We start from the raw sequence: 21,493 nt of genomic DNA on the forward strand, positions 1-21,493 counted from the left end.
ACTCCATCCTTTCCTCTCCCTTTCAACCTCTTTCCCTCTTCTCCCTTGCCTCCCTTCTCCCGCCACACTTTCCTCTCCCCTTCAACCTCTCTTCCACTCCATCTTTTCTTCTCCCTCCTCTCCCTTTCCACCTCTCTCCCACTCCGCCATTGCCTCTCCCCCTCTCGCTTGCCACCTTCTCCCACTCCATCCTTTCCTCTCCCACTCTGCCCGTCAGTCTCCCTCCTCTCTCTCTCTCTCCCTCTCTCTCCATCCGTGCCTCTCCCTTTCACCCTTCTCCCGCTCCCCCCCTTCCCCTGCCGTCCCTCCTCTCGACCCCCTGCGCTCGGTGGGATCGGCCTGCCCGGTGCAGGGGGCTGTGGAGCGGAGCCCTCTGCACAGAGCTGGCATTCCCCGCTGACAGCCTTTCATCCTTCCTTAGCGCTCCCTTTGGTGCGGAGTTTGCAGAGCGCGGCGCCCCGCCGGGTCCCCTAATCACTCCTCTATGAGTGACTCCAATATGCTCCCCCTTGATTAGGTGTGGGATGAAAAGGCTGGGGAGGGGGTCGCTTCTGTTTGCTTCCTACCCCTGCCCTTCCCGCCTCCCCCCAGCAGTGGGGTATAAAGCCCCCGTGCCCTGTCACTGCATCATTAGAAGAGTGACTGACTGGCTTCTGTCTGCTGCACGAGCTCCGCTCCTAGAAACCCTCCCTTGGACCTTCGCTGAGTGCCGGCGCTCCCCTCAAACTCCTGTGTACGAGAGCAGCAGAGAGACCCTGCCCCGGCCCTTCGGTGACTGTCCCGGCTGCTTGCTGCTGCGACTCGTGCTGTCTTCAGGGCGCTGCCTCCTTCTGTGCCCTCCGGTGATGCACACTCTGGGCGTCCGACTCTGCCTTGCCCTCGCCTCCCTGTGGCTGGTGGAGGGTGGGCTTCCTCGCCCAAAGGCTTTCCTGCCCATCCAGCCCGAGGTGGACCCGCAGCCTTCCAAAGGAGCTTCAGGTAAGGAGTCTCGGGGGTAATGGGGCCCTTGCTGGGAGACGCATAGGGTCTGCGGCGAGGGCACGCTCGCAATGGGATAACTCGGGTGTGTGTGGCAGTGCACTTACATGTTCGGGTGCGGATCTGGGGTGGTGCACAGAGCATTAAAGGGTGGAGGGGATACCCTGAGAGTGAGCGACCCGAGGGTGCTATGGCGTACACCGAACAGGGTCTGCGGGGTATTATATAGCTTCACATTCGTGTAAAAGTCTTCGAGGAACTACAAGAACTAATAACATAATAAAAACGTATCCGCGGCTTACTGCCTTCTACCCGCACTCCCGCAGCTCTTAGAACCTCGAGCTACAGCTTTTACACTGTATAAGACGCTTATCTTGAAAGCCTCCCTCGCAACTCCCCAGTCGGTCTCACTAGCTGCAACGAGCGAACTCTATAGAGCGATCTATATAACAAGCGATGCATAACTGTATCTGTATGTTAGGAGCGGCCTGTGCGGTTCAACCCGCGGTATAATGGAATTGCGCATCTGTGCTTAACCACTGTCTTCCGCTGGCGATACATAATGACCGATCTATGCTAAGCGATCTATTAATAACGACCGATCTATACTGAGCGATCTATGAAGCGATGCGTCAAATACCGAGTGGGCCTGGTGTTATTGATGTTCCACAGTCTTTCCCAAGCGATCTATAGTAACCAGTGTATGCCAACGTTATGTGTAAAAAAGTGATGTTGAGGGCGTGTGCAAGCGATCTATACACGCGAACTTAGACAGAGGTTCTAACAAGCACGTGCCAAGTGATCGCTGAGTGGTTTATGGCATCCCACTTTCCCAAATGGTATGGGGCTACAGCAAGGTGGGCGATGTTAGAACCTGAGCCGTGATTTCCGCGAATTAATTGTGAACAGTCACGCAGCTCATTGCAAAGCGCCGTGGCCGTCCAGTAATCTCGTTACATTGAGTCCTTTTCTTCCTCGTCCCAAAATGTCAGACTCTGAAATGGGGTGTTCCTTGTAGGGGGGATTGGATGTGAGGGTGACAGCTGGAGTATCGACTTAGGCCTGTACGTCTTAGTGGTGGAATCGAGGGGGAAATGCGCAAAAAAAAACATATATGGTCAAATTCTGTGCAAAACAGAGTTCAGAGCCTCGCCCTTCTTTCGACCCTAAAGTCCCACGATTTGAAGGATGTGTCAGGGTTTAGTTTAGAAGGGCTCGGCTCATGCGCCACGAGTCCCACAAGAGGGGGCACCCACTGCAGCGGAAAAGGCTGGACAGCGCCTCCGCCTCCCGTGAGGAGAAGTGACCCCCCCACCGCCAGCCCGCCACCTCACAATTTACGTTAGGGAGGGTAAATCGCCAGCCTCACATACCAGACAATACCAGACTAATGGCATCGAACGAGCCATGTTTTCCCCCAGTGGTAGACAGATGTGTGCAAATTTAAACAGGAGTCCATATAGACTGGGTGTGTCGGTTTCATCTCCATAGCGACTGGGTGTGCAGCAACGCGATTTAACACACGGCGTGCTTTGCTTTCATAAACCCCTTCAGTGATAAGAGTATGCATAGACTTGATTAAAGCTCAGACGTTGTGCATTGGAAAAAAAACGTAATAGATTGTTTACAGGCACACGACAGTTCTAATATTATCACGTGTTTCCAGTGTGTCACTTCAAAGTGATGGAAAAAAAACGGCATGCCATCATTGGCCACTTTCAAAGTCGACTTGCAATTGGCCAGTGCTGTGAGATATGTTTATCGCGCTAACCAATCGCAACAGTTCATGGTCATGCACGATTCCCGCAGCCAACATTGTATTGGGGTGTGACAGCGATCACATGTACACTGGAAGGCGGTGGGGCCTGCAGCAGACCCCAGGACCCCCGCCCGTAGCCTGCCCTGTTATTCCCCCAGGGCCAGCCCCCTTATACGGCACGTTTTATGCCTAGTATTTATTTATCATAAAACCCCCCTACGTGAGAAAGCAGAACTCCGACAGACATCTGGTTTTTAAGCTATAGGAATGTTTCCAGAATTTCTGCCAAGCTGCGGAACGTTTTCTGCAATGATGGAATTTGGCGAACGAAAAAAGAAGCCAGAGAGTTCGATTTTGGTTGGGAATCGATCGTGTATGAGATCGGGTCTGCGGTCACCGATCTCCGCGCTGTGGCAGCCATTTCACGCCTGTCAGTATCAATCAATCCTTTGTGATGCATTTATTCTCAAATCTGCGATGTACAAGTGTTTGTGATGTCACCTCAATCCATCCGAAGTCTTTCTTTCTCATCTGTGATGCCTAGGCCTGTGTGACGTCACACGCCCGCCTGTGATCTCTATGACATCATTAAGTAGGCAGCTAACTGGTGCCGTCTCTTCTGTGCGTTTTCATTGCCCCTCTAACCGGCCGCATTTGACGGGTGCCATGCACTCTCAAGGGTGGCTCCATTACCCACATAGACTTCAACGGGCGTTCATCTGCCCACAATACAACTCCCCGATGTCACTGCGCCTGGAAACACCAGTAGTTGAGAGATTGTTTTGAGCCACCCGGGCGCCATTTTTGAAAGCAGTGCTCGAGTCCCCACGTGTGCCCCCGGTTCCCCAAAGACAATCAGGCAGAGTACACATCGGAGCTGTCATGTTTGCGCTTCTCCGTGTTTCCGTGTGCTCCGGCTGTGACAACCTCTGTGTCAATTTGTCGAGATGTTTCAGTGTAAAGGGTTCCCTCTGTGTAGGGCAACATGGGGGCAAATGCCGCAGGGACAGGGGGCGTGTGTCCTGGTGATGTCTATTCATGCCAAACTATTGAGCGACCTGTTCACTGGGGATCGGCCGAAGCCTCGGGACTATGGCAGCTCTGAGGGTGTCGGATGTCTGCAAAATACAGTCAAAGTAGGCACCAAACATGACTCTGTTGTCTGCCATAAATTACATTTAAGACTGCCCACATTTGCATACTAAAGCAGGACACCCATGGCGTTATTGTAAAAACGGACAGAAGCAAACTCTGGAAAGAACAGCCATATGGACATACGAAGAGAGTTACGGTACACGCAGGTTTAGTGGCACTATCAGGCTGTGCTGGTGCAAAGGCTATTTTTTTTACACCCCTGGTACTTGCCTAATGGTGCACTTGCGGAGAAACACAAAATATATGTATGTACTCATAGGTAGTAGTAGAGCAGGTTGGAGCAACTCCAAGAAGAACATTGTAGAAACAAGGGACAATTCACATAGATACAATCACGCCAAGTGGCTTGAATAAGGAAAGAATATGCGGCATGACTAAGTTAGGCGAAAAGAGATAATGCAAGGAGGTAAAGAAAAGTATTGATTCTACGTCATCCTGCATGTGTCTGACCACACTCAGAGCCACGTTTCCTTATTGATTTATTTAAGGGTTAAAAAGATGGGAAATACTTTAACAGACTAGATTCAGGCGAAGGGGAATTTCTTGCAGTTTTAGGCCGGTTGATTTTCAGAACACGCAAGCTTCCAAAAGGACCGGTCTGGGACGGCCTCCTCTCTGCAGCTGTGACTGGGATCTCGTTCGACATCCATGTGATCATTTCTTGGCAAAGGATGGAAGGAACACCCTAAAAAAAAAATCAGATATTTGCATTCCTTGTGGGATGAGAGCAGGACGCCAGAGGACTCATCATTGTGTGTACACCGATGCAAGCGCTGCTCTGCGGTGGGAAGAAGCATTCCCGGGCAGGGGACGGGCGTCAAAGTGTCCTGTCATACGGCGAAAGAAGGCAACATGAGGAAGCCTGAGTGCAAGAATTTCCCAAAAATGAGCAAGCACAGTCTCTGCCTTTTAACACTGGTTTGCGTCATACCCTTAGCATAGAATCAGGTTGCAAGCACACAACGTTCCCATTGTGTACAGTATCGAGTAGAGGTGAAGACTACACACCTCAATGTAGCAGAAGAATCTTGTGCAATTGCAAGCTGAGCCATTGAGGCACTGGATACCCCAGGTTGGAGAGACAGCTGGTAGGATGGGCGGGTTGGTTTGGGCACTGATTTGCAGGTAGGGGAGCCCTGAGTCTACTTTGCATGGCAGAGAGCTTCACCTCGCTCCTTGTGTTTTGTACAAGATTGCCCCCAACGCAGGGTAGGGGAAACATCTCCTTTAAGAGTTTTGCCCGGGGCCATTAATCCACTTAACCACGGTGAAGCACGGGCTATGCCAACTTGGCATTTTTGGTTAATGGGCATGGTTTATATGTCTTGTTTTAGGTTGGTGGTATATATGGGTGGTTTGGTGGGGGGCTGCTGTTTTGTGGGATGTGGGTGGAAAACTCTGGTCTTAATTTGTGTAGAAAGGAGTCCCTACATTTGTTTGGTTTCTGGACAGAGTAACTGCTGGCCTTGGTTTGACTTCAGGGTAAAGAAGCAGACCTACCTTGGTTGTAGACAGGGTAGTCCCACGGCTTGGGTTAGGGCATGGGAGGGTAGTCCCATGGCTTGGGTTAGGGCATGGGAGGGTAGTCCCACGCCTTGGGTTAGGGCACAGGAGTGTTGTTTTACGGCTTGGGTTAGGGCACAGGAGGGTAGTGCCATGGCTTGGGTTAGGGCACGGGAGGGTGGTCCCACGGCCTGGGTTAGGGCACAGGAGGGTAGCCACATGGCTAGGGTTAGGGCACAGGAGGGTAGTCCCATGGCTTTGGGTAGGGCACGGGAGGGTAGTCCCACGGCTTGGGTTAGGGCACGGGAGGGTTGTCCCATTGCTTGGGTTAGGGCACAGGAGGGTAGTCCCATGGCTTGGGTTAGGACACGGGAGGGTAGTCCCACGGCTTGGGATAGGGCACAGGAGGGTAGTCACATGGCTAGGGCACAGGAGTGTAGTCCCACGGCTTGGGTTAGGGCACGGGAGCGTAGTCCCACGTCCCACAGCTTGGGTTAGGCATGAGAGGGTTGTCCCATGGCTTGGGTTAGGGCACAGGAGGGTAGTCCCATGGCTTGGGTTAGAGCACGGGAGGGTAGACCCACGGCTTGGGTCAGGGCACAGGAGGGTTGTCCCACGGCTTGGGATAGGGCATGGAAGGGTAGTCCCATGGCTTAGGTTAGGGCACGGGAGGGTAGTCCCACAGCTTGGTTTAGGGCACGGTAGGGTAGTCCCACGGTTTGACTTAGCGTATGGGAGGGTAGACCCATGGCTTGGGTTAGGGCACAGGAGGGTAATCCCACAACTTTGCGTTAGGGCACGGGAGGGTAGTACCAGGGCTTGGGTTAGGGCCTGGGAGGGTAGTCCCACGGCTTGGGTTAGGGCATGAAAGGGTGGTACCAGAGCTTGGGTTAGGGCATGGGAGAGTTTTCCCATGGCTTTGTTTGACTTTGGAATAAGGTTCATTATGTACATTCTATCATGAAATTCTTCTAAAACTGATGTTATTTTATGATTATAACAAAAATTCATCAAATTATTATGTTCGTATATTGAAAAGTTGTTTCAACAGCTAAATCAATAAAAAAAAAAAAATAAGGTTCATTATTATTTCCAGCAAAGAGGTGGTGGTGTGCCCATGTCTTTGTATGATACCCCCGTGGCATTACTTCAATCAAAGAGATGGTACCCTCCATGTCTTCATATGGGCTCCGCTTTTGGGTAAAGGATCCTTTTGCTTTGACTGGTTCTCATGGAGTGTGTCTCTCTTTCCACAGGTTGCTCGTTTGGAGGCAGGTTTCACGCTCTTGAAGACTCATGGCACCCCGATCTTGGAGAGCCCTTTGGGGTGATGCACTGTGTGGTGTGCTACTGTGAGCCGGTAAGTGTAGCAGAATGTCTTTCCTTTGTTTACTCATTTGTAAGGTTTGAAAAGCTCACCAGGGCAGGGAGAGCTTGAAAGTCCTGACCAACGTGTAGCCATGTTCCCAACAGTTGAGCACACCAAGAAACCATACAAAGTGTAGTTTGCGGCCAGCAGACAGAGATGTCACGCTAGTGCGCTGTGAAACATCATGTTGCTTAAGAGTCCAGGACAGCAAAGGGCTAGAACCTCCAGACGAGAAGAAATGAGTTCATCCTCATTGGCTTAAACGGAGATACACCAGCCCTTTCCTTCAGAGCTCCCTCTCAGTGGCTTTAATGGAGTTACACTGGCCAATTCCTATAGTTCTCCCTCAGTGGGTTTAATGGGGTACACCAGCCCTTCCCTTCAGAGTTCACTCTCATTCGCTTTATTGGAGTTACACTGGTCCTTCCCTCCAGAGTTCCCTCTCAGTGGCTTTAATGGAGTTACACTGGTCCTTCCCTCCAGAGTTCCCTCTCAGTGGCGTTAATGGAGTTACACTGGTCCTTCCCTTCAGAGTTCCCTCTGGGTGGCTTTAATGGAGTTACACTGGCCCTTCCCTTCAGAATTCCTTCTCAGTGGCTTTAATGGAGATACACTGGTCCTTCCCCATAGGGTTCCAAGGTCCACCCTCAGTGAGCAGGACAGATACATTGGCCTTTCCATCTAGGGCGTGCTCTCAGTGGCCCAAATAGAGCGAGACCATTCCTTCATTGCAGAGCACGCTCTCAGAGGACTAACTGGAGATAAACTGGCCTAACATTTGAGAGTCAACTTTCAAAGGCCTCATTGGAGATCTACCGGCTTCAGCGGATCCACACCGGCCTCTTCGACCCGGCAGCTCTCCGTAATGTCAGTGTAAATACGCTGGCCCCAATGGGGATGCACTGGCCGCTACCCCCATAGTCAGCCTGTGGCCTCCGAAGACCTACACTTACTGGGGGACTCCGCTCATAGGTGCCAAGTGGTCCCACGTAGTGTCTCATCTTAACCTAGTCCTGGCTCTAGTGTTGGCTCTCAGTGGCCTGGCTGGAGGTACACAGACATCTCCCTCCACATGTTTGCCCCAGTGGCCTGGCTGGAGGTACACAGACATCTCCCTCCACATGTTAACCCCCAGTGGCCTGGCTGGAGGTACACAGGCATCTCCCTCCACATGTTTGCCCCAGTGGCCTGGCTGGAGGTACACAGACATCTCCCTCCACATGTTAACCCCCAGTGGCCTCGCTGGAGATACACGGGCATCTCCCTCCACATGTTTGCCCCAGTGGCCTGGCTGGAGATACACGGGCATCTCCCTCCACATGTTTGCCCCAGTGGCCTGGCTGGAGGTACACAGGCATCTCCCTCCACATGTTTGCCCCAGTGGCCTGGCTGGAGGTACACTGACGTGTTCATTTAGTGCAAGCACTCATTGGCCTGGCAGGTCCGGCCTGGAAGCACCACCGGCCTCTTGGTGCGTGGCGGGCCACACAAAGCCTCCGCACGCGGCCTTCCCCTCTTTAAATTAGCCAGGCCCATAGTGGCAGGCGCCATTCTTTCCCAATTAGGACCGATTAGTCAGCGTGTGGCGAGAATCCACATTCCTCGGAAGAGGGACCCTGAAGCCCCACCCTGGGAGGCAATCATTGCCAGCGCCTATTCTCTGTGAGCTATGCGAGGGTAGGGGCCGAACTAGATGGGCTTTTCCATAGAGAGATGACAATAGGAGGGACAAAAAAACCTTCCCCCCTCCAGCTCTCCGGCTGTCCTCTGAATTGCGCTCCCTTGGCATTTGCGATCCAGTCTACGCTTCCCTCGACCAGAGGGCTTCGATATTCGGACAGGTTCATCGGGGCTCAGTACTCAGCCAAGTTACTTTCCCGCGGGCAGTGGGGCGCATTATATGGCCAGGTTCTCTTACACTCTTCCCAGTGCGGTGAGGCTCACTGTTGAGAAACGTTACTTTCCCTCACGAGGTCGGGCTCAGTGTTGAGAAACGTTACTTTCCCTCAAGAGTGTTGAGAAACGTTACGTGGAATGTTCCCTCAGATGTTGGGGGCTGAGTACTCAGACATGTTACTTTGCCTCACGAGGCGGGGCTCAGTGCCCAGGTACCCAGACATGGTATTTTTCCTCACGAGGTGGGGCTCAGTACTTGTACATTGTACTTTCCCTCACGAGGCGGGCCTCCGTACGCAGACACGGTATTGTACCTCGTGCGGTGGGCTCATTATTCTGTGAGGCTGCCCCTTCCCTGTGAGGAGGGGCTCTGCGTTGGGAAACGTAACTTGCACACACGTGGCGGGGGCTCAGTAATCCGACAGGCTGCCGCCTCGCCCCAGCTGGGCTCAGTATCCTGGCAAGCTGCGTGATGCTCTCTGGTGGGGGCTCACTCTTCGGACCCGTGCCCTCCCCTCGTGCAGTCGAGCTCACCCTATTCGCACAGGTGACCTCCTTTTCACACACAATTTGCTTTCTTTTTTTCCACAGCAGCGGAACCGAAGGGGAAAGGCTGTGGGCAAAGTGAGCTGCAAGAACATCAAACAAGACTGCCCGACTCCGGCCTGCGCCCACTCCATCCTGCTGCCCGGGCAGTGCTGCAGAACCTGCCCCAAGGGTAAGATACTTGGAGGCACCTTTTCTGCCCCACGCACCATCTCTTTTGATGTCCTCTCTCGCGTGGTGCACGCGCTGGGACACTCCTCCAAACTATGCGGTGCAGTGGCCCCCCAGCAATCAGTTCAGTAAGGGCATGTGAGCTTCGGGGTATTGGGGGCCCTGTTGCCTTGGATGATTCCTGCGCAATACTCCTTTATGCTAAGACGCCTCTGTGGTTTACAGGATTCGCCACGAGGACAGGGCATAGGGGGTGCGGCTGCAATGCACAGCAACACGTCCTAGGCCACTGAGCTATACTGAACATCTTTATGAACAGTGCATCCAATCTTTTTTTAATTTTTTATGTGCATTCTGGGACTTGTAGTCCTCTAGATAATGTGAGGAAAGCACGATTATGCTTGTAATATGTATGAGATTTTAAAGTGAGAACATAGCTTGAAATGCAAAGGGGATACAGGCAGGGGGTTACAAGTAGGGCGTACGCGGGTAGCAAAAGTGCTGGGTGGGGGAACTACCGACCCAGAGCTGGCTATGCTTCTTACCCCTGATCTGAGACTACTATTTGAGAGGGCTGCATACGCCACAGCGCATCGTGGCGTCGCACACCGTGCACTCCAAACACAGTGCCACGGCCTCTGTGATTGGCGACGAGCCGCTGCTTCCCAGTGTCCAAGGCAAGAACACAGCTAAGAAGAAAGGTTCGTCTTTCTTGGGGTTGCCTAGAAACCCAGCTGTGCTGGACACAGCAGTGATGCATGCTGTGGCATGAACACGTGACGGAGAGCGCATTGTTTTGCTTTTCACATTGCAAGTTCAGGACTACAACTCTCAAAAGGCAAAGAAATGGGCAGGGTCGACAGACTGGGCCTCAGATAACATAGGGCATGTTAGAATATGTAGTGTTTGTAAAGGTTTGGGGGGTGGTTGCTGTGAGTGTGAGGGGCTTTACAAAGTGAGATGCACGCTGGGGAATTGGCGCTTAGAGTGCTGTGGACGTTTCCGGGTAACTACTGTGAAAGGATTTTATATAAGTAAAATAAAGGGGTGACTTTTGCGTTTCAAGGCAATAGTACATAGCCATGTTCAAAGGGGAGGCGTGTACGCCCAGTCTGCATGAGACCATGAGTCTGCAACCTTTGGACTACGAATCCAATGACCCCATCACCTTGACTGTGATGGTTAGGGCTGATGGGAGTTGTAGTCCAAAACATCCACAGATCCAAAGGTTGCAGACCCTGACCTAGGCCTATAGTCCTCCTTTTCTCTCTCACACTTGCTGTATCCCAAACGTTAGCAGATGGCTCTGTGTCACACTACTACAGTCCTGGGACTTGCTTTCACGTCAGCTTCACACGAGTCCATGTTATTCTATTAAAGAAAGCCAAGACTACAGCTCCCAGAATGCACTTGATGGTGATTTGGAAGCCTAGGTGCATTACAATCACCTGGAAACCTTATGCCTCCCCCTCTGTTATTGGCTCTCAATGTCTCTCTGTTATTCTCCCTCTAGTGCCTTCTTTCACTTCCTTCCACCTGTCTTATGTCTACTTTCCTGTTGTGTTTATCAACTTATCTTTTGCTTCCGTGCTTTGGCTGCGCCTGGTAGACACCACGATGCATGGTCAGGGCAGTTGACTCCCTAAACTAACTTTCTCCTTTTGTACCGATGCAGTTTCTCACACGACTAATGAGAAGAAGACCGACCTCAACTACGATGGCTTTGAATATTTCCAGGAGAAGGACGACGACTTGCACAAGACCTACAACGATCGCTCGTACCTGAGTTCGGAAGACGTGTCCCAGGACGACAGCCGCGTTGGTAATTCTTGCACTAAAGTGGAGTTACTGGCTCTAGGGGCGTTGCACTGGGTCAGAGGCTTGCATGGCTTCCGAGGTTCAGGCTGGTGATTCTAGTTATGTCCCCTCCCATTCTAAACCTCGTATTCTCCTTGGTCACCAGAGACCATCTCTTTCTTCTCAGCTGTCAAAGACCCTCTCTCCAGCCATGCAATGTCCATGCCCATCTCGAACCATGGGGGGCCCGCCTGTCTTTCCAAATATGAACAGGTTCCTTATCTCTGCACGGGCTCCTGTTCTCCCAAATCATTGGTTGGTCTCTCCTCCATTTCAGCTATCATGACTAATCCTGCAACCAGACATGGTGTTCTTCCATCTACAATGGCCCTTTCCCCTCTCCAACATGTTTTACTCTAGTGTAATCCAGAGAATTGCACTACAGTAATTCAATGTCTTGCTCACTCTTCATTCAGTTGAGGGCCTTCTTTTTCCCCAGCACTATAAAGATCCTGTCTTCCAGTAATTGGATGTCCCCTCTGTCTGCACACCGATCAGAGGGTTGTATTCCTTGTAAATTGGCCATCTTCCCCATCTGGGGAGACCTTACTTTGATGTGTGGACTATAAGAAGCAGTCCTCTTGGTGCGTATGTTATTTCTTCCACATGTACCCTGAGTCTTCCTATTCAAAACATGCCCCCTGGATTACCCCAGTTGACATTAAAACGACTATTTTGATATAGTGTTTGCCTGTGGGTAACATGACCACCCATTTTGTTTGTTGTTCCAGTAGGGTCAATCTTGTTGAACATTTCCTGTTCATCTAGTGACTTGGGGTGGCCTTTCCTCACCCTTCTTGTTCAATGATTGCACTTAAACGAGTGTTACTGACTTCTCTAGTTGTGATGCTCTCTAGGCCATGTTTACTGGGTTTACTTGGGGGTGGACCTTTCCTCAATGCTCTTGCTAACTGGGAAGAGTGGCCTTTCTTCCCCCCTCTTATTTGTCTCTGGCTTGACAGTGTCATCACCCTCTTGTTTTGATGCTGCATTGGCGTTGTGCTTGTGGTTGCAGGGGGTGACGCTTTTTCGCCCCTCTTACTTGTCTCTTGCATGACAGTGTCCTCACCTTCTTGTTTTGATGCTGCATTGGAGCTGTGCGTGTGGTTGCATGGGGTGACTTTCCTCACCACTCTTGTCTTTCAGTTTCAGTTGCTTGAGGATAACTTTTGCTCACTCTCTTTGTTTGAAAGCTGTATGTTTTTTGTGTGCATTTGGTTGTATGGCGGATGAACTCTCTTTACCCCCCTTTTTCGTGATTGCAAGCCCCCCCCCTTTACGCACTGATATAATTTGGGATTTTCATGTGGGTGACCAATCCATGTCCTCGTACGGGATCTGTGCGCTTTAGATCATTTTTACCAACACGTTTTCTTCCCCCTGCAGAGTTTGTGGCACTTCTGACCAGCCCATTGCAGTCCTGGCTGCCGGTGTCAAGTGGCGTGGCCAAGGCTCGCTTCACCCTGCTCCGCTCCAGCCTCCTTTTCTCCATCAGCTATGAACGGTAAGGGCATCCCTCAGCTTTGCCGGTGTATATAGTAGCGTGTCTACACTGAAGGCTCTACAATGGTTATAAGTGAAAATGTGTTGCTGGGTGTGTAGAAAACGTACCTTGGATCCGAAAGTTCTGAAACTTTATGTAAAATCTACTCCAGAACACCTCTGTATGCAAAGGTTTTCTGGGGTAGACTTTACATAAAGGTTCAGACCTTCGCATGTAACAGCGCAGAACTTCCACCCAACCTCATAATCGATCAAGGCAGATCCTAACACCTGAGCTCCTGCCTGAACCCACACTTCCCACAGCTAAGCCTCCATCTTCCATTGGTCTTCCAAACACAGGCTTTCCAAGCGCACTCCCATACTCATTTCACAACTCATAACAAGCACTAATCTTCCTTGATGACTTTAGATGACCTAGGGAGGCGTCCTAGATGGTGCCACAGTTCCAAAAACCAAGCTTCCCAGGCAAACTCACAGTGATTAGCACTATCTGACCCAACACCAACTACACTTGCACGTTCTCAATGTCACTGGACCTAGTAAGATCATCGTTTTGTCCTTCCTTGTTCCCCTCCCTTGCCTCGTCGCGCTCTGAAACACTTGTGTATGAGCGTGATACAAATAAAATATCATATCATATCATAACACTAGTCTTCCTTACTGACCCCACACTATGCCTCCCCGGAGCCTTTCTTCCCAGATGACACCAAGCTTCCTAGGTGACCTCATAGAGATTAGCGCAAGCTCCTTAGCTGACCATACACTTCTTAAAGCCGAGCTTTCTCCGGGCCCAGACTTACCAAGACCACGCTTCCTTACGTACGTATCCTGCATTCCTAACACAAATGCTCTTTACTGACGGTAGATTATCGAACCCTGGGCTTCCTAGGTGACTCTGTGCTTCCTCACTCCAAGCTGCCACAGTGGCGCTACAGTGCTTAGAAGCACACCCTCCTGAGCTGACCTTCTACTTCCTAAAGCCAAGCTTCCATCCCAATCCCAAACTGCTGACTCCAGGCCCCCTTATTCACTCTACACTGCATAACTCGATAGATGGCTCTATACTTTCCCAAAACGAGCTTCCCTACTCAAGTCAGTCTCACTTTATTATCTAAGTACCCTAACTACTACACATTTCTTCCAGCTGCCCCCCTCCTGTGCGACCCCACACTTCCTAGCAGCACACTTCTTCCCTTGTCTGAAGCCTCAGGAGTGACCCCAGCATTTCTTCCTTCAAGGGGCCCGTACAATCCTACTTCCCATCCCAATCGTCAATACAGTGTGGTTCAACAATCCACGCTTAGATGATATTAACTATATGCATTGACCTGAAGTATGAAATTAATGACTATGTAAAATGAATTGAAGAATTATGGAGGAAAAGCAAGTATGATTTTCTGTGCACGCGAGGTGAAACATAACCTCAAAAATACTCATGTTAATGATATAATATGAATAAAGTTATAACCAACACTAATTAATGAACATGAGGCGAACATGAATGTGAAAGCATGTGCTCCTAGCCAGTTAAGTGCAATGTGGATGTTAATACCCACGCTGGCATGTGTGGCAAGCCCCCAGGCATTCTTGTGAAAGCCCTGGTGTCAAAGCCCAGTTCACATTTCCAATACATTTCTTACAAGCAAAACCATAATTAGGCTGATGATGGCTACTTATGGAGATGTGACCGCTTCCTCTCTTATTCAGGTGCAGGGTGTGTTTCTGTACATTCATTTCCCAAATTACTAAATTGCTTCCAGTTCCCATTGTGGCCTCCAGCTGCCATCGCCGCGTGCATTTCGCTGAATCTTCGTGTGCATTTAGCAGTCTTCTATTTCCTGTGCATAACCCTGTGCTTCGAGGTCATCAGTCGGTCGACAATCAATGTGCTTGCTTGTTAATTGCTAATTGTAGTTGTTTCAGGGGTTAAATCCCAATCGTTGTCATCACTGTGTGACGCTAGCCCCCAACCCCTCATTTTCTGAACCAAGTAGCAGAACAGCTTTAGCAGAACTAAGCGTGCTTCCATTGAGAACCCACCAATGACATCAGGGGTCTGCCACCTTTGGCTCTCCAGATGTTTTGGACTGCAACTCCCATCAGCCCTAGCCAGCATAGACAATAGTGAGGGATCCTGGGAGCCTCAGTCCAAAACATCTGGAGAGCCACAGGTTGCAGACCCCTGAATTACACGCTCTAATTCCAGTAGAAGGGGGTCCTGTGTTGAATGGAGAGTGCTAACAGAGCTGTGCTTTGAACGGGTAGCACTATCATCAGAGATGTCCAAAGACCGCACACCTTCCTTTCACTCTGCAACAGCCCTAGCTTGCAACCAAGTTTCCCGACTTCCCATCAAGGTGTCTGTTCCCCTCGCCCCTTTTCTTAGCCAAGCCCCAACGCTTCTGTTCATTGCCCAGAATTGACAGATTTGTGTGTTTTTATTGCCAGGTTGGGAAGACCCATACGTGTCCGATTCACGGATCTGGATGGCACAGTGCTGTTTGAGCATCCTGTCAACAGGATGGCCGCTCCGCAAGCAAACATGGTGAGTGTGGGTGTGTGGGCTTCATCGGAACGTTCGGATAATTTGCATCTTTCGACGCTTCTTGCCTCGCTTACCTGGTCTGACAAGTACCTCTCCTGCCTTTTGCTTCCTGCAGATCTGCGGAATGTGGAGGAATGCCCACAAGTCCTCACTCCACATGCTGAAGACAGCTCAGATCCACGTGTCCCTGGTGATGGCTTCCCGCTCAGAGGGCGAGATCCGGGGCCGGATCATCAAGCACCGTGCCCTGTTTGCAGGTAAGCGACCGACTCGGTCCCAAGTGACCCTCCATGACTTCTGGACTTTCCAAGGTGGATGAGATGGTCAAAGGGGTGAAAAGGGGAGACGTGGTCCTCTGGGTGTGTTGTCCACTGTGAAAGCTCTTGGCCAAGTCATGTTATTCTGGGCAAATTACTTCTTGTGTCTCAGTTACTGGATGTTAAGTTACATTGCATGTGTGTCTTCATCGTCCGCGTAGTTCTCTGAAAACTGTGGCGTGTCCTCCTCGTGGCAGGTCTCACCTTTAGAATCGTTGTTATTCTGATTCGCCTGTGCACGCTATGAGCACTGTCATCCCAAAAATCTTATTCACTTAACGATTACTCTGCATGCAAGAGACAAACATTTGTCCTGATATTCTCCAGAAAAGGGAACATTTCAGTGACCCTGGTAGCCAGAGGTTCCCCAGTGGGAATATGTGATGGATGGTACTGCATGTATCAGCATTGCACGCTTAGCTCGTGCTGTCTTTCACCCGTGGGTTGGCAGCAAATGAGTCAATCCTGGAAAGAGGCAAGTGGGGCTGGTTTCGGTTGATCCGGAGTCAATGTGAGATTAGTCCACTCACTGCTCGTCATGTCTTGAAGGTCTCTTTCCTTAAGGGGGTCTCACGTTTTTCTTTGCTCCTTGCAGAAACCTTCAGCGCTATCCTGACGCCCGAGGACCCTGAGCTCCCAGGCTTGGGGGGAATCGCCATGATGACCTTGAGTGACGTGGAGGACAACTTGCACTTCATCCTCATGTCCAAGGGGCTTCTGGACCGTGCTGGGAAAGGTGAGTCCATCCGATGTGTGGCTACTGGTCTCCAAGTGGCCTGTAGAGGCTGTCTATGGAGGGATGGCCCACAGCTGCTCATGGCACGCAACCCTACGATTGATAGCACAAATCTTGGGACCATTTTAGACAGTGTTCAGGATCTACATTAAAGGGAGCCAGGGGTCAAGATGGCTGGCGTATTGCTTATTCACCCCTCATGTCCTGGTTCAATGCAAACTACTCAGTTCTGATAGTCCTTACCATGTGCAGACCTGCTCTGTGGACCATCAGGAATGTGTAGGAGGCCTCAATTTAGGGCACAAGTCGAGGGTACATGTGGGTGGACCGAGTACCTCCACTTTTTGCAGAGGGCACCTTGATGTGCTAATTTCTGGTGATGCCACATTCAATTGATATGATATGATAGGTTATTTATAATGCGCTTAAAAGCGTGGGCCCGGGGATTAAACCTGTGTTGCTCTGTGTCATCTTGCTTCCAAGGCGAGCACGTTGCTACTGAGCTATCCTCCCGAGAGAATTGGTATGTTAAGGTCCCCCCTTTTTTATTAGGAATTTCAAATCACAGAGAGCAGGCATTTATCACACTCGATCGCTGGCATATCTGGTAGTCGGAGTCTTCCTTCTTGGCATTCTGATCACAGAACCTCAAGGTTACATGGGCATGGATTCAGAAACTCTTACTCACCCTGAAGATGTGCAAAATCATATGAGCAGAAAGTGACCCCCGCCCCATCTCTTACTCTTGCAGGTCGCGCCATGATTCCAGTTCAACTCCGGATCCTCCACCAGAACCACGTGCTGCGGGAGATGAACGCCAACATCACAGCCCAGGTAAGCTTCACCTGGGGTAGGTGGGATCCAGGTGTTAGCAGGGGCGATAGCTGGATATGAGTTACAGATGACTGCCAGGAGCAACCTTCCACTCTGAAGCATATTTTGAGTGATAGTGGGACTGTGCTCTGTTTCCAATGGGCTCCTTTGGGTTGGCCCCTTTTACTGGTAGTGGTGCTGCCAGTGACGTCACCCAATGGAGTCTTGCTGTACTATGGAGCTTTCCGACGACCGCTCACATAGCCCTGCTGTTAAGGGTTTAATTGGGGGAGTCAGTGAAGTTTGAGTCCTCCCTTAAAAAATAGCCTGTGTGGCACAGGCATGTCATTGGGATTTACACAGCACACCACTGCCATTTGCATAGTCTCCAGGCGCTCTGGTGGATCTTAAAGAGTGGCAGTGGGCTAGGGTCGGGGGGGAGGGGGTGGAATGCAAGATAGCTATGCTGCTCTGTCGATGCATGCAGTTCAGAACAACCCGGGCATTGATTAACCACGTGTTTCAACCTTCTTCCCCCAAAACAATAAGGTGTATCGACCACTTTCATGCAGAATGCAGCTGGGGTGGTACTGGGATGGTAAAATGCTCACAAGCTCTAATTATTGCCAGATCCTGGGGGCAAGGCCTCAAAAACTTTGGGATAAAATGCAATAGGTTCAGCACCTGACTAATCAGCGGTAGGCACCAGTTGAATTGTTGAGACACAATCAGACACTGGCTTAACGCAGGGACCTTCCCCAAACACTGCAGGGACCACCTTTTAACAGGAAGGAAAAGAAGACTCTACTCTTCAACGAGCAGCTCGTCAGCCTCTGATCTGGAAGCCCACATGGCCGCCTTCCCTTGCCTTGTCACCCCCCCAACCATCTTTGCTCTTGTACCCCTCCTTTCCATTGAACGGTGCTCTGTTGTTTCCCAACTTGATTTGCGCTCTAAAAAAGCTCATGTAGGAAAATCCATTTGAGCCGAGTCACACACTCCACAGCACCCCTAGTAGCCATCGCTGGAAGTTCACCTCCAGTCCTGAGCGACAACAGGAAGGCATTGTGGGTATGAAAATGAGTCCAAATGCAAACCTTTTCTCCAGGAAATTGCCTTTGTCTAAGAAGGCAGCGCTACTTTATACATAGCTTAATCAACCCAAGACAGACATATATATATATATATATACATCAAGAGACCACCATTTAGCACTGGAGAAGACCTGTCTGACCACCTCACATGTGCAGCCCTGGAGCTGTTCCCACGTGTGGACAGCTGTTCCTCATCTGGTGGGCTCTGCCTGACTGCTTCCCCTGTACAGTAATTGTCTTTGCGGGGGAGTCGGGCACCCCATGGGGTGCAGGAAGGTTCTTGCATTGTGTCGGAGTCCCTCTTTGAAGTCTGGACCCAGTGTAGGGGAGCATGACGCGTTCTCTCTGGCTGCACCTTCCCTGGGTGCTGCATCCTCCCACCTCTGCACCAGCCGGAAGGGAAGCGCTTTCATCTGATAGTATTGACATCAGTTTGAGCACAAAACCTCTCAGCAGTGGAATCAGTGCACACACAGAATGTCTCATTATCGTAGTTAGTGGGTGCACCAAACCTCATGCATTGGAATGAGTGAGCAAAGAGCCCCATTGGAATCAGTGCACACACCCCTCCCCCTTTGTTAGCTTCCCACTCCCTTATATTGCTCCCTTGTGGTCTGCTTCCCTCACTGTGTACTTCACAGTAGTTTACCAAAGCTAAGTCTGTGCTCAATAAATATAATAATAATAATAATAATAATAATAATAATAATAATAATAATAATAATAATAATAATAATAATAATAATAATACTAACAACACACCTATGCTTTCTCCATGGACATCAGTAGATGCATGGAAGGTAGCACCTTCAATGTGCAGACCGCACCTCATACTTTTGAAATAAGTATTCTCACAGAACCCCATACATTTCTTATGCATTTACAGAGAACCCTCTCAAATTAGTGCATGCATAGGATCTCTCAACATTGACAGCTATTGCCAATGCATGAGTGCTTGCACAACCTCTTACAGCAGTGTTGTCAATCTCCAGGCTCCAAGGGCCAGGATACTGATGGGTTTTCAGGATATCCCTCATTAATATTCATGAGGAAACATGTGCATGCATTTAGAATCATTGTATGCAAATTTATCTTAGGAATATTAATGAGGGGTATCCTAAAACCTGAAATGGATCCGACCCTCGAGCCCTGGACAACCATGTCTTAGAGCAATCAGTGCATATACAGAAGCTCTGACCGTAGGTCTCAGAGAATGCCACTGGAATCCGAGCATACACCAAGCGTCTTACCATTATAATCAGTGGGGTTACGGAACCCACCACAGTAAAAGTAAGTGGACACATTGAACCCACTACCAGATGACGTACTGGATGACCAGAATCTACCACTGGTGTCAAGGGTGTGATTAAGGATAAACCTGTGTGTGTGATCGGTTTCCTCTCATAATAGTCTGCCTTGGTTGAGAGTACACAATCTGCCACAAAAAGCTTCAGATTACTTTCCTAACCCAGAGCGTTTGCCATCATTTTTTGAAAACATTGACCACTGAGGCTATTCTCTCCATAGCGACTACTTCTGCATGCTACGTCTCGACAAGCTCGAGGCATCCATTGGTCCCTACATTTCCCCTGATAGTCTGTAACCCGTTTATCCAGCTCAGAAGGGAATGGTGGGTTGCTGATATCTTCTGTTTGTCCCGCAGAAGTGCTCTTTTCTCAGATAGTTCTGGCTTGAAGGCCTTGTCTCAGTCCAAGCTCTTGCCCTATTCCCTCAGATTGTAAACACCCTGTTCGCAATGAAATCAGGCAGTCCTGGATGTTGTGTAGGCCACCACCACGAGGCATGCCACCAAGCCCTCATAGAGTGCATCTCAGAATGCCATCTCAAACTCTACAAAGGATCATCCCATTCCTTCCAACACTCACCTCTTTGTCTCTCTCTCAATCTCTTTCTGCCCTACCCCAGGATCAAGACTTTGCAGAGGTGGTGTTGGACCTGTCCACGCGAGAGATGTACCTGCTGGCACATGGGCAGCTTCAGATCACCCTGGAAACGCAGGGCAAGCAGAGTCACCGGATTTCAGGCTACATCACTGGAAAGAAGACTTGTGACAGTGAGTGACATAGCCCTGATGGGTGTGGGGTCAATAGTATGTGGTTCATGTGTCCCTGTTTATTTTCTGATCACCTTCCCACCCTCTCCTTTACTGTTCCGGAGGGTTTGCTTATCACCCCTCCCTCCCATTACATGGGGGACACCCCTGTCACCCCCATTTGTTTTGTTTCGAAATATGGATGTGAAATCAATTACTGTTGAGTCATCATTACTGCGGTTAAGTTACCTTCTCCCGGGCTTGGGGTTGGGCTTGGGAGAAAGGGACAAAGCAAATTGATTGCTGAGTGCATTGAAAACAAGAGCCACTCTGGCGCCTAGCGGCGGCTTTGGAGGCGCGGTGGTGGGCTGAAAAGTGGGTGGCACCAGAAAGGGGGGGGCATCCTGGCACCGACATCATTAGCGGGCACCTCTGCTGAGCGCCAGAAGCATAGAGCCAAGAGGTCTCAGGCAGGGTATAAAGAGGGAGAGTGAGGTGCTCTAACTCTCTTTTACCCCTGCCTGAGATTGCTGGAGCTGTAGAGGCTAACCCAAGGAGAGATAAGGGTCCTACATGCAAAGGGATCTCTGATACTTTGGGGTACGGTTGAGTTGGGAAGATTGTCCTGTGTTCCACCAAAGACATGTGGACTTTTACATAGGGAGAGCGGAGTACACATAGAGTACACATAAAGTCAGTGGCACTGTATTAGGGAAAGTGAAAGCGCACATAGAGTGAGTGAACTGTGCATAGGCAGCGTGGAATTGCGCAAAGAATGTGGAACTACATTAGTGAAAGTGGATCTACCCGAACGCCAAGTGGAACTGCACGAAAGGCGTGTGGGCCGCACAGATGGAGCGTGGAAATACATAGAGAGGGTAAAACTACATCAGGCAGCTTAAAACTACTTGGGGTGTAAGTTAACCACACAAAGAGAAGGTAGAATGGCATTGAGAGGGCATGGAACTGCATTATAGTAAGGCAACCTGTACATAGAAAGAGTAACACTCCATATAGTGAAGGTTCTATAGGAGGCGAGTTAGGTTGCATAGAGGGATGTTTGTTCTGATTGTAAATGTGTTATAAGGAGAGACGGTTTGTCAACGAGGGTTAGTGCCCTATTGGGAGGGTGTTATGCTCTGATGGGGCCTGTTTCGTATGGTTGCAGGAGTGTGTTGTTGCTTCATTGTTCTATTGC

At 50.2% G+C, this 21,493-nt stretch overlaps 1 protein-coding gene across 2 annotated transcripts in view; it reads left to right on the top strand.

Annotated features, from left to right (window-relative positions):
• The first annotated feature begins 220 nt into the window (after positions 1–220).
• CHRD (chordin) overlaps positions 221–21,493 on the top strand; it is a 41,722-nt gene continuing 20,449 nt past the window's right edge. Inside the window, exons 1-10 of one of the 2 annotated variants that reach the window (XM_069618785.1) lie at positions 221–978; positions 6,652–6,755; positions 9,252–9,378; positions 11,053–11,199; positions 12,621–12,738; positions 15,186–15,282; positions 15,398–15,539; positions 16,195–16,335; positions 17,087–17,169; positions 20,169–20,316. In XM_069618785.1, coding sequence (XP_069474886.1) covers positions 525–978; positions 6,652–6,755; positions 9,252–9,378; positions 11,053–11,199; positions 12,621–12,738; positions 15,186–15,282; positions 15,398–15,539; positions 16,195–16,335; positions 17,087–17,169; positions 20,169–20,316 — 1,561 coding nt within the window. In that variant the 5' untranslated portion in view covers positions 221–524. Of the gene's footprint in view, positions 979–2,848; positions 3,168–6,651; positions 6,756–9,251; positions 9,379–11,052; positions 11,200–12,620; positions 12,739–15,185; positions 15,283–15,397; positions 15,540–16,194; positions 16,336–17,086; positions 17,170–20,168; positions 20,317–21,493 lie in introns of those variants that run through there. The other variant, XM_069618786.1, reaches the window with a different exon arrangement.

Source organism: Ambystoma mexicanum, chromosome 10, assembly GCF_040938575.1.
Source record: "Ambystoma mexicanum isolate Mex_15411 chromosome 10, UKY_AmexF1_1, whole genome shotgun sequence".
Lineage (NCBI taxonomy): Eukaryota > Metazoa > Chordata > Amphibia > Caudata > Ambystomatidae > Ambystoma > Ambystoma mexicanum.